Raw genomic sequence first — 12,306 nt, forward strand, 5'->3', positions numbered from 1 at the left:
GCGCTTGGTTTGAAGCCCCCCCCCCCCCCCTCATTTGTCCATGACCAGTAGGATCCATGTTGCGTGGCCCACAAAAACCTGTACACCGGTCCCTCACTTCTGGATATCCAAGGAAAAAAAAAAAATGCAACTTATTCCTGTGTAGCGGCCATAGTGATACATTGCCCATTACCTCTCTACGGGAACAGATGGGATTTTCTCTGCTCCTGCACAGAAGAAGAAGGGCTGGGCACAGAGTTTGCAGTGGGCGCCCTGGATCCTGCTGGGGCACATACAACTTTGTGGGGTGCTGGTGGTAACATAAAAGGATATTCACACAAAAGTATAGATATTGTCTAAATACCATAAACACAAACCCCCCCCGCTAAAGTGAAAGGTACAAATAGAAACACAATACACGCACACACAAATATAAATTATACACACACGCATATTAAAAAATCTTCAAGGAAAAAAAAAATATTTTGATGCTGGTTACAACACGTTTCTACACGCTGATGAAAACTTCTCATGTGACCAAACCCAAAAGCAAACTTTCATGTAGATGTAGTAAAATATATATATAAAAGCAGCAATGCAACAGGCAGAATGGTTGCGCCGCCACCGGCATCCCCTTTTATGTCTCCTCTATACATCTACAGAGGGACACCCGTCGCCAAATACCAGCGAGGACATAGCGGCCATGACTCAGGATTCATCACACTCTAGATAACACGCCTGTCACAAGGAACACGTCTACAAGATCATTTTTGGCTCCATGTATCCATATGTATAAAAGGTGATCAAAAGTTTGGGGACAGGACAATTTTTTATTTACAGAAGAAAAAAAAAAGGACGCTGAATAACACGTAACATCTGCTTCTGCCGGCCCCAGCGATCTCAGTGTCATCTCACACTCAATTTCCACAGAATGTCTTCATTCACAACCCCCTCCCCTGCCCAAATAACGTAAGAAAAGCTCCAGTTAACCCCTGAAGATACAAATTCTAAAATCTACGCAGAGAACACGGGATTGCCACAACTAGAAACAGAGTTTTGATGCTCAACGTCTACACAAGGAAAGCGAGGGACAGACTTCAACATTGATACCGCCATTGTGTGCCAAATTTATCTCATAGATCACCGAGGACACAGTCCATGTTACAAAGTATCCCCGCCCTCTACAGACATCAGATCTTCCTCCACCGCTCATCAGACTCACTCATCCTTCATACAATGGAGGAACCCTTGAAATAGATCTCAGGAAACTCCTGTAAAATATTAGACCTCCAGTTGATGGTGATCTGGAGATTGTACTGAGTTTTAAATATAAAAGTTTCCTTAATGATCATAAGAGTGTGCCCCCTTTCCCACGGGTGGCCCGCCTAGACGCGACCCCCTTCCCACGGGGGGCCCGCCTAGACGCGCCCCCCCTTCCCACGGGGGGCCCGCCTAGACGCGCCCCCCCTTCCCACGGGGGGCCCGCCTAGACGCGCCCCCCCTTCCCACGGGGGGCCCGCCTAGACGCGCCCCCCCTTCCCACGGGGGGCCCGCCTAGACGCGCCCCCCCTTCCCACGGGGGGCCCGCCTAGACGCGCCCCCCCTTCCCACGGGGGGCCCGCCTAGACGCGCCCCCCCTTCCCACGGGGGGCCCGCCTAGACGCGCCCCCCCTTCCCACGGGGGGCCCGCCTAGACGCGCCCCCCCTTCCCACGGGGGGCCCGCCTAGACGCGCCCCCCCTTCCCACGGGGGGCCCGCCTAGACGCGCCCCCCCTTCCCACGGGGGGCCCGCCTAGACGCGCCCCCCCTTCCCACGGGGGGCCCGCCTAGACGCGCCCCCCCTTCCCACGGGGGGCCCGCCTAGACGCGCCCCCCCTTCCCACGGGGGGCCCGCCTAGACGCGCCCCCCCTTCCCACGGGGGGCCCGCCTAGACGCGCCCCCCCTTCCCACGGGGGGCCCGCCTAGACGCGCCCCCCCTTCCCACGGGGGGCCCGCCTAGACGCGCCCCCCCTTCCCACGGGGGGCCCGCCTAGACGCGCCCCCCCTTCCCACGGGGGGCCCGCCTAGACGCGCCCCCCCTTCCCACGGGGGGCCCGCCTAGACGCGCCCCCCCTTCCCACGGGGGGCCCGCCTAGACGCGCCCCCCCTTCCCACGGGGGGCCCGCCTAGACGCGCCCCCCCTTCCCACGGGGGGCCCGCCTAGACGCGCCCCCCCTTCCCACGGGGGGCCCGCCTAGACGCGCCCCCCCTTCCCACGGGGGGCCCGCCTAGACGCGACCCCCTTCCCACGGGTGGCCCGCCTAGACGCGACCCCTACCCATTGGTGGTCAGTGTTGAAGTAGCGCCTTGAATTGGTCTCTGTACATGACTGCCGGTGTAGTACTACATGTCCCATCATGTCCTGTAGGAGTGAAACATGCAGAATGGCCCATAGCTATCTGCATGATTGGCTGCTACTGATGTAGAACTACATGTCCCAGCATGCCCTGTAGGAGTATAGTGCACATATAACTATGAACAATTAGCTGTAATTTGCAGAGTAGACTAGAAGTCCTATGTCTATGAGGCAGCCATGCCCGACACATATTTTATCATAATGACTTCATAAGCATATGGCTGCACACGCAGAGCTCCCCGTGACTCACCCAGGATCTCCTTCCTGCGGTCGGCATGAGGTTGGTCGGAATAGACCCACTCGAAGTCCTCCCGGGCCACCCTGTTGCCCATGATGACTGCAGTGTGTCAGCGCCTGACTGAGAGCTGAGACCAGCACAGTGCGCGCTCTCGCTATACCGAGCCGGAAAGCGCGAGCCGCCGACACGCCCACCGCCTCGTCACACCCGCCATGGATGGCCTGAAAGAACACGCCCCACGGCCCGTCCTGTTCTCTTCAAAGCACTGGAAACACGGTGTAACCATAGCCACGCCTTTTCACTGAAGGATAGTATAACTTAATACAGAAATGAACGATGACAGGTTCTCTTTGATCACATAATCGGCTGTGCACAGGCCCGCCCCCACACGTAATACAGTTCACGTCGCTGCTCCATTCTCGCAAATCTCGGACCGTTAGTCCACACACACCCAATTTCCTATAAAAGAGACTTTTATAGGAAAGGGGCGTATCCAACCTCAGTGAGGCGGCGGGGCCAAATCACCCCGGCTTCTCCTCATGACAGCTCAGGATTGGCCAATCATAAGAAAGCGTTAAAAACTAGGTACAACCTATTGTTATCCTCCCCAGTGTTGCGTTAAGTTGGCTGCAGACTCACAATAACTCAAAATCGCCCATGACCATTTTCTCTTAACCCCTTCATGACTGAGGCCTTTTTTTTCATTTTTTGCACCCATGTTATATTCCACATTTTAGGCCTGAAAATGACTTAAAACCCCCAAACATTATATATTTTCTGAATGCCAAGACCCTATAGAATAAAATGGGGGTAGTTGCAAATTTTTATGTTGCACAATATTAGCGCAACTCACCGATGCACTGCATATCCGTACCAGTGCACTACAATGCAGGGGTGGGCCAACTCTGGCCCTTCTGTTGTGGAACTACAAATCCCTTGAGTTATTGCAAGATTCTGTCAGGCATGACTCCCAGAGACAGGATGTAGGTTTGCCACGTTTTCTGCAAGTGAAACACGGACATTCTAGCACAACACGCGGCAATTGTTGTTTTTTTTTTTAGAATCTAGAGAGAGAGGGAGGAGAGGCAGCCTGGAGAAAGAGCAAGGAGAGACAGCCAGGGGCGGGAGTAAGGGGACCGACTATAGAGGACTACAGCAATACAAAATAATATGAAGCTACATACTCTGTGTTGTTCTGGGTGGGCGCCCTGCGCGTGCTCCCAAGTGGGTTGTGCGGGCTCCCAGGTGGGTTATGCGGGCTCTCAGGTGGGTTGTGCGGGCTCTCAGGTGGGTTGTGCGGGCTCTCAGGTGGGCTGTGCGGGCTCGTGCGGGCTCTCAGGTGGGCTGTGCGGACTCTCAGGTGGGTTGTGCGGGCTCCCAGGTGGGTTATGCGGGCTCTCAGGTGGGTTGTGCGGGCTCTCAGGTGGGCTGTGCGGACTCTCAGGTGGGTTGTGCGGGCTCTCAGGTGGGCTGTGCGGACATGAGTGCCCAACTTTTTAGAGGGAGTGACACCAAAATGACTGTCAGTCATTTTGGCGTCACCCCTCTTGTGATGCCACGGCGCACAGCCCATCTGAGACACCGCACGGCCTCCTTAGAACCCGCACAGCTCTCCTGAGACTGCACAGCCACCTAAGATCCTCTGCTGGAGACATCAGGCTGCACAACCCCCGCTTCCCGGAGCAGTACAAAGTATGTAGCTTCATATTCTGCAGTCATGTATAATGCATTCCTAGGATTTCTAGTTGTCTACAGCCAGTTGCTATTCGGCATTGCTGTATAATGCATTGCTGGGATTTGTACTCTATAGCTGATGGTATTCGGCATTGCTGTATAATGTATTGCTGGGATTTGTACCCTATAGCTGATGGTATTCGGCATTGCTGGATAATGTATTGCTGAGATTTGTACTCTATAGCTGATGGTATTCTGCATTGCTGGATAATGTATTGCTGAGATTTGTAGTCCCACTATAGCTTGGAACCAGTGGCAGAACTTCCAGGTGCGCAGCCTTTGTAGCTCGGACCATTCCCTGGCGCTCCACCACTGTCCGAAAATCACTAGTCTGTATTGTTTTAGAAATACTGTTACATGACACTAAAAAAGGTATCAGTAGTTGGTATTGGCGAGAATTTGAGGAAAAGTATTGGTGCATTCCTAAAGTAAACCATTATGTCCATTACCACCATCACCTGTCTTGCTCCATCGTCCTCTTGTCCCATTACTGCACATGTTTATTGCGCCAAATGCTGATAAACTCATTTTCAGAACTATTATACACTTGGCGCAAATTGTGAGAATTTTTTGTGTGAATTGTCACCCTTGGGTGGTTTTTTTTGTTTACAATTGTTGCACTAATTTAATTTTTTCTTTCCAATCCTCCAAATGTAACTATTCGGCACATCAAACAAAAACATGTTTCACGCCCCAAATATTTGCCGCGCTGGCGATACTTTACCTGGCCCTGTATAGTATGTCCCCTTTGAAATAAAAGTGACGACACTGGGTGCCAGGTGCCGGGCGGGACACCAGGAGTGCAATCTTATGTAAATACACCTCTGCTGGCACCCGCAGCCTCTTCCCCCCTCCGCTCCAGTGGTCGGAGGCCCGCTGATATCATCACATCTAATGCAGGGCCTATTATATGTGAGGAGGCTGAGAGGCTATCCATGAACCAGAACAAAGGGGAGAGAAATGAGCGCCGACCAGCAGGGGATCAGGTAAGTAAAAGTCCTCTTCGCTATACCCCTAGATCTACAATAGGCAACCTCGACAATCCAGCTGTTGTGGAACTACAACTCCCATGAGGTATTACAAGACTCTGACCTCCGCTAGCATGATTCCCATAGGCATTAAGGGATTTGTAGTTTCACCTAGGGTTGCCACCTGTCCAGGATTCATCCGGACAGTTCGGGTTTTGAATGCTGTGTCCGAGTTTCACGGCAGCAGAAACCCGAACACAAGATGTCAGGCAGACAGGGGCAACCAAAATTAAGATAGGGGCTACTGGCCCCCCACTGAAAATAGGCTCTACTGTGATATTTACATATGAATGGGTGACGCTATTTACATATGAATAAACCACGACTCATTCTCCCAAAAAAATATCTGTGTGTCGCTAGAGTGTTCGGGTTTTGGTGAAAGAAAAGGTGGCAACCCTAGTTTCACCACAGCTGGAATGCTGAGGTTGCCTACACCTGCCCTAGACATAAAGGAGCAGTTAACCCTTGCATTGTGGGGGTAGCCCCACTGCATGGAAAGTTTTTTTTTTCTTTCTTGGCGATGGGCTTCAAAAATACTACAAATTATTTCTAAAATGACATTAAAAAGCTTCTATGAGATTTTATCAAATGGGGTTCCATCTACTTCAAAAAAGAATCCATGCTGCAGAGAGAGGAATGTCATAAACAGTGACAACATGACAAAATCTTTCGATGAACTTTCCGGCATCATGTGCAAAAAAACAAAGAACAATAGTAAAACCAATGTATAAATAGAACAAAAATGTTTTTAAAAAACCGCAGCAGTAAGATGTGTGCGCCGTCTGCCTTTGTAAATCTCTCTCTTCACCAATAATAAATACACCACTCGCGGGTTTCCTTTAAGAAATAAGCAGCGCGTTTCCCCTTTCCCCGGGAACAATGTGTCAGGATTTTATACAATGATTCTGTATACAGTTTCCAGCTGAGGATCTCGGTCCCTGCTGATACATAAATAACGCCGACACAGAAATAGCCGACACATAAAGAAATAATATAACTGAGACTAGAAGCAGCTTTGTCCAATCTGATACAGAAAGTCCGAATAATTATTACATGCTAAAGTTTTTCTTTTCCTATAGGCCTTGTTCACACTGAATGCGTGTGCGTTCCAGAGCGGTAGCGTTAAACCATTTCCTCTGCAAAACTGCAATGCAGTACATTTTTTCTGTGTGAATGGAGGAAAAAAACGAATGTTACGGTATTAGTAGATTTTATTTCCAGATTGTATGTAATATCAGGTTAATACTACACTATGACCATTAGGGAGAGCCGAGGAGCATAGGAAAGAAGAATTTGTTTCCAATTATAGAAGTATTTCTTTCCGATTATTTCTTATTTCCATGTTATATAGTTCTGATGCACCAAATGCTCCCGATGTCGATATCAGGTCTTTCTAATACCTGATAACCTGGTATCAGGAAGACGGCGGCGAGTAATTACATGCTGCCCAGCTTCCTGATTGGCTAGGAACCTGGCTCTATGCTCCCTCATCACCAGGGAGCATGGAGCTGGCTTCCCGGCCAAACAGGAAACCGGGGGTGGGTAATGACTTGCCCCCTGGCTTCCTGATTATTCAAAAAGCTAGCCAATCAGAAGCCAGACGGCGAGTTATTCTACACCCCCTGGCTTCCTGATTGGCCAGTAAGCCGGCTCCATGCTTCCTCGTCACCTGGTGATGAGAGAGCATGGAGGCGGCTTCTGGCTAATCAGGAAGTCGTGCGGCTTGTCAAAATGCCCCGATGTTTGCGCTATGTTTTTTTTTTTTCTTTTTTTCACTTACCTTCGGCGCGGGAGAGCAGCGGCGAGTCAGTGCTGGTCCGGTGGGAGGAGCTCCAGATGGGGTCCTAATTTAGCTGGCCGGCGACTGCCTGAGGTGCCGCGCGTGTCGGGATCCTCTGGCAGTCGCCGGCCAGCTAAATTAGGACCCCGCCTGCTGGGATTTTTCCACACTCACCCTGCAGCGCCCTCAGGTGGCCGTCTGACTTGCCTTGAGGTAGTGCCGGGCCTGCCTGTGTATCATAGATCAGCATGTACACACAAAGTAGCATAGACTAGCATTGCACTACAGTGCCATCTACAACTCAGAAGACATAACAGTATGTGGTGTTGTATTTCCAACAAAAAGCAGATACAGTATATCTAAGAACAGAGGTGGACTAATGAACATAGAATTCAGTAACCAGCCTGTCCAATTCAGGTGACAGAAGGATCTTATTAGGAGCTCCGTTAACAAAAAAAAATAGAGAAAACCTTAAAAGTTAGGCGCCAGCTGTAGTTTCTAAGAAGCATTGGTGACCTGGCTCCTGGGATCCTGCCTAGAGCGCTTGTTTTTGCCTTTATTCGCACAGAACGTTCAGAAGGCATCATAGGGTGAATGGCTCTGCAAATTTGTTTTAAAAAGGCAGAAATTGTGGCTGGAGTTTGGCCTTGACTCCATCTCCGCTTAATTTGACACGTCCCATATCTCCTCCCTTCTGTACAGACATGTGATTTAGTAGTAACCTGTGACAGGCTATGGCAGCTTCCATCAGCACCCAACAGCCAGCTCCCAAGTCTCTGTGTACTGAATGAGCATCCAACAGCCAGCTCCCAAGTCTCTGTGTACTGAATGAGCACCCAACAGCTAGCTCCCAAGTCTCTGTGTACTGAATGAGCACCCAGCAGCCTGCTCCCAAGTCTCTGTGTACTGAATGAGCATCCAACAGCTAGCTCCCAAGTCTCTGTGTACTGAATGAGCACCCAACAGCCAGCTCCCAAGTCTCTGTGTACTGAATGAGCACCCAACAGCCAGCTCCCAAGTCTCTCTGTACTGAATGAGCATCCAACAGCCAGCTCCCAAGTCTCTGTGTACTGAATGAGCACCCAACAGCCAGCTCCCACGTCTCTGTGTACTGAATGAGCATCCAACAGCCAGCTCCCAAGTCTCTGTGTACTGAATGAGCACCCAACAGCCAGCTCCCAAGTCTCTGTGTACTGAATGAGCACCCAACAGCCAGCTCCCAAGTCTCTGTGTACTGAATGGAATGCTGGGATCTGGGGCCTTTTAATATAATTCCCGGAATTCCAGTGGAAATCCCCTGCAATGTGCGTAGCTGACACCGAGCAGTTTGTTCCCCATTGAAGTAGCTCTAAACCCGAGCTCTAAGTGGATGAAACAGGTTATAGGAGATCGGCAGCACTGATAGGCAACAAAGGATAAAATAAGGTGAAAACATGACAATTATTTACACAGCAATAAAGAGCCGGATTATTCACAAGGCAACCAGGACAGGAGCCTGGGGTCAGAGGGTGTCCAGGGGGCCCAGCTGCAACCTTCATGTTGCTGCCATAAAACAGGGAGATAGCCCAGTTAGTCAAAGTGGTGCGTCTGCTCCTCACTTCATGATGGATGATGTACTTATGGGCAATTGGTGACCGATAGAGCCATGCAAGTAGACACAATGTAAATGGGGCGGCTTCGCAATCCTTAATTAATGTCAATCAAAGAGACTCGGGAGTAAAAACCTTGCCTTGGGCAAGTTCTGCATTTAAAGAGACCCTGTCATCAGACCATTCATTTCAACAACAATCTTCCTATCAGATTATAGGTACATTTCATGTATTATTGTTTTGTTATTTACCGGTAAAAGCCTCCCTTGTGTAGACATCCACAATCCCTGAGATTGCTGCTGGGTGCCGCCTTCTTGGATGTGATGTCAGTAGCCTCAGCAGACTTAGGGCCACTCATGCAGGGGTAGGCAACCTAGAAATTAAATGAAGGAGCTGGTTGGACAAAAAAAAAAAGGGAGGGGGGGGCTGTGAGGCCTTAGGTCAGGGGTAGGCAACCCTGGTACTACAGCTGTGGTAAAGCTGCAAATTCCATCCAACCTCTACCGCTGGGAGTCATGCCTGTGTCTGTGAGAGTCTTTGCAATGCCTCATGGGACTTGTAGTTCCACAGCAGCTGGAGTGCCAAGGCTGCCTACCCCTGCTCTATAGTATTGTCCCTATGTTCTTCCCCAGGTGCCTGCGTAAAAGGTTATAAAGAGAGGTGACGGGAGGAGTGGAGGAGCTGGGCCAGCAAAGAGTGTAATTAGACATTCCCCAAAGTGGAGCAGACTATGATGTGCAAGGAGGGAGGGGGGTTGTGCTAGGAAATTGATTCTTCCTGAAGTCAGATTTGCTAGGAAGTTTAGAGGCACATTGCAAGTCAATAAAATAATTTATGGAAAGGAAAACGCTGCGAGTAAGCCTTTAAAATATGTGATTTTTCTGTTCTGTTACCTGCAATGTTTCATCTGGTGACAGGGCCTCTTTAATCCATTACCGGTGATACACAGGGCTTCAGCACACCAAGTGTCGCCCAGTTGTTTCCAGTGTAAACACGGGAGGTCGATCTGTCAGGAGAGGACTGGTTTCAAACCGTTCATTTTACCAGTCTAAATTTTAAGATTCAGTAAACAAGGCGGAGGTGACGTCCTCTGGAGCTTTTCAGTTTAATCCTGGTTTTCTGCCCTCAGGGTAGGTCAAGACAATGACATTGAGCAAGTTCCCCACACCATATCAGCTTACTCCATCTTAAAGGGTCACTCTACTTGTACACAATAGAAAAGGAATAATAACTGGATAGCTGGCTATACACCCGTAGAATTTGTGCTTGTCCACATGGAAAGGTGGGATACTGTGCACCCCATCAGGAACAATTGGGAGGGGGGGGGATTAGCGGGGACACCAGGAGACCGGGGGACCAATATCTGCAGGGAGCAGGGGAACCTGGGGGGGATATGGGGCTAGGACTCAACCACCGAAGCCTCAACTTGAGGCTTCGGCCGCGTAGTCCCATAGAAAAGGGCGGGGGCTGCGTACTAATCACGCGCAGCACCTGTCCTTCCCGGGAGCTGCCCGATATGGCCGTGCACGCAGCACGGAGCTGTACGTGCCGGCCTTTCCTCGTGTGAATGAGGCCTAATAAGGGAGGGGGATTCCAATCTTGGCTTCGCTCACCTCAGGTGAACATAAGTGGGGGGTCTTCTGGAACGGGGTCACACCATTGTGGATACACCATTGCCCTGGACCTGTATAGCACCCTGCGGCTAACCCTATTAGATGGAACTAGGGAGTTCTTATGCAACTCAGCTCCATCTAGTGGCCATAATGCAGTATTACATTACACCAATCAGCCATAACATTATGACCACCCGCCTAATATTGAGTTGGTCCCCTTTTTGCCTCCAAAGCAGCCCTGACCCATTGAGGCATGGACTCCACTAGACCTCTGAAGGTATGCTGTTATATCTGGCACCAAGCCGTCAGTAGCAGATACTTCATATCCTGTAAGATGTGTGGTGCGGCCTCCATGGATCAGACTTGATTTTCCAGCACATCCCACAGATGCTCCATTGGATCGAGATCAGAAGAATTTGAAGGCCAAGTTAACACCCATGTTTACTGTTTTTTCTTCCTTGGACCACCTTTGGTCGATCCTGACCACTACAGACCGGGAACATCCCACAAGAGCTGCAATTTTGGAGTTGCTCTGACCAAGTCGTCCAGCCATCACAATTTGGCCCTTGTCAAAGTCACTCAAATGCTTACACTTGTCCAAAATATACACCAAGATGGCAGCAGCCAAACATGCGTATGATGTCATCCGATGCCGTGCAGCGTCATGTGACGTCATGCGCTCCACAAAAAAAAAAAGGTTTCGTTTATATATCTGTTTTTCTAAATGCAAGAAAAACTGTTGATCCTGCCAGAAATTGTGCCATTTAATAACATCCTATTGTCTGTTGCCCTCAAGTTAAAGCAATACCTACTCTGTCTGAGTGTGTATTCTTTCTCTCAGTGAACCTTCTGAAAGTTTTTTTTTTTGCACACATCAATCAACACACATTTAGAAGCTTTATGAAAGGTGGAAATTTGTCCTTTGGGTCCAATTAAGCGCTGTTTATACAAGGCACTATAGTTACACACACGCAATGATAATTACAAGAAAACACTAGAGCTCCCCCTGCTAGTGGTATAGGTTGTAACACATGTTGGCTTTAAAGCCTTGGTTCTCAACTGGTTGGTTGTGATCCAAAAATGGGTCTATATTCATCCTGCTCATCTGCTACTTCAGTTGCTATCTGCTGCCTCCCAAGTGGATCTACACTGATATGCCAACCAGGTCTGGTGAGTCTGCAGCTTATATCTGTTATACGCTGGAAGCTTAGAACCCCTATACCCGCTCTCCCCAGTGAAGATATTCAATTAAAGTTATTCTGCATTATATTACTGGAGTGGACATCAGCTATTGTGGGCACTAGAAGAAAGGCGGTTAGTGCTAATGGGTGGGACGCTGAAGATCATACCCTAGCCAGACTAGAGATGAACCGGGCATTCAGCGGCTCCTTCGGGGGTGAGCGCTACATCACTACAATGCTTGGATGGCATTTAAATAATAAAATGTGGAGCTTTTCTAAAATAAAATAAAAATGATACCTTTGCTTTATATTCTGATGTGTCAGGAATGTATTCTTGTTACTGAACGGCCCACTTTAGGCATTGAAGCCAGCTGCCAAAACTAAGATATATTTACAGACTGTGGAGGATAAAGTCTGTAATCAGGCGGAGTAAAATATGTTGGACTGCATATAGAGATAATTATAGCTGTGTACTCAGGAGTTTCAGCCAAGAGGACAGTTTGCTCCCGGAATGTTCCACGAGTCAACACAGACCTGTGGGTTCACTTCATACAATGCCTGTTGATTGTTTCAGTGCTTGGTTATGCGAGGATATAAATGCGTTTGCATCAGGCACTGGGAGTGCTCATCAAACTGCAGGTTCAGTGGCCGAAAGCAGTGTCCGTGCCTATATACCATGGATACCTATACCAGGAAAACAAAGCAACGTTTTCAATTATTTATCATAGAGTGCAGCATTTATTTTAAGGAATGATTAAAGTTAGACAT

At 49.3% G+C, this 12,306-nt stretch overlaps 1 protein-coding gene across 1 annotated transcript in view; it reads right to left on the reverse strand.

Moving 5' to 3' along the window:
• Window positions 1–2,772, reverse strand: part of DEGS1 (delta 4-desaturase, sphingolipid 1) — a 17,937-nt gene extending 15,165 nt beyond the window's left edge. The window contains exon 1 of the mRNA XM_018556510.1: window positions 2,626–2,772. Coding sequence (XP_018412012.1) covers window positions 2,626–2,707 — 82 coding nt within the window. The 5' untranslated portion in view covers window positions 2,708–2,772. The remainder of the gene's footprint in view (window positions 1–2,625) is intronic.
• Window positions 2,773–12,306: the final 9,534 nt, after the last annotated feature.

The sequence above is a fragment of the Nanorana parkeri genome, unplaced genomic scaffold (assembly GCF_000935625.1).
Source record: "Nanorana parkeri isolate BGI_ZX_2015 unplaced genomic scaffold, ASM93562v1 scaffold240, whole genome shotgun sequence".
Taxonomy (NCBI): domain Eukaryota; kingdom Metazoa; phylum Chordata; class Amphibia; order Anura; family Dicroglossidae; genus Nanorana; species Nanorana parkeri.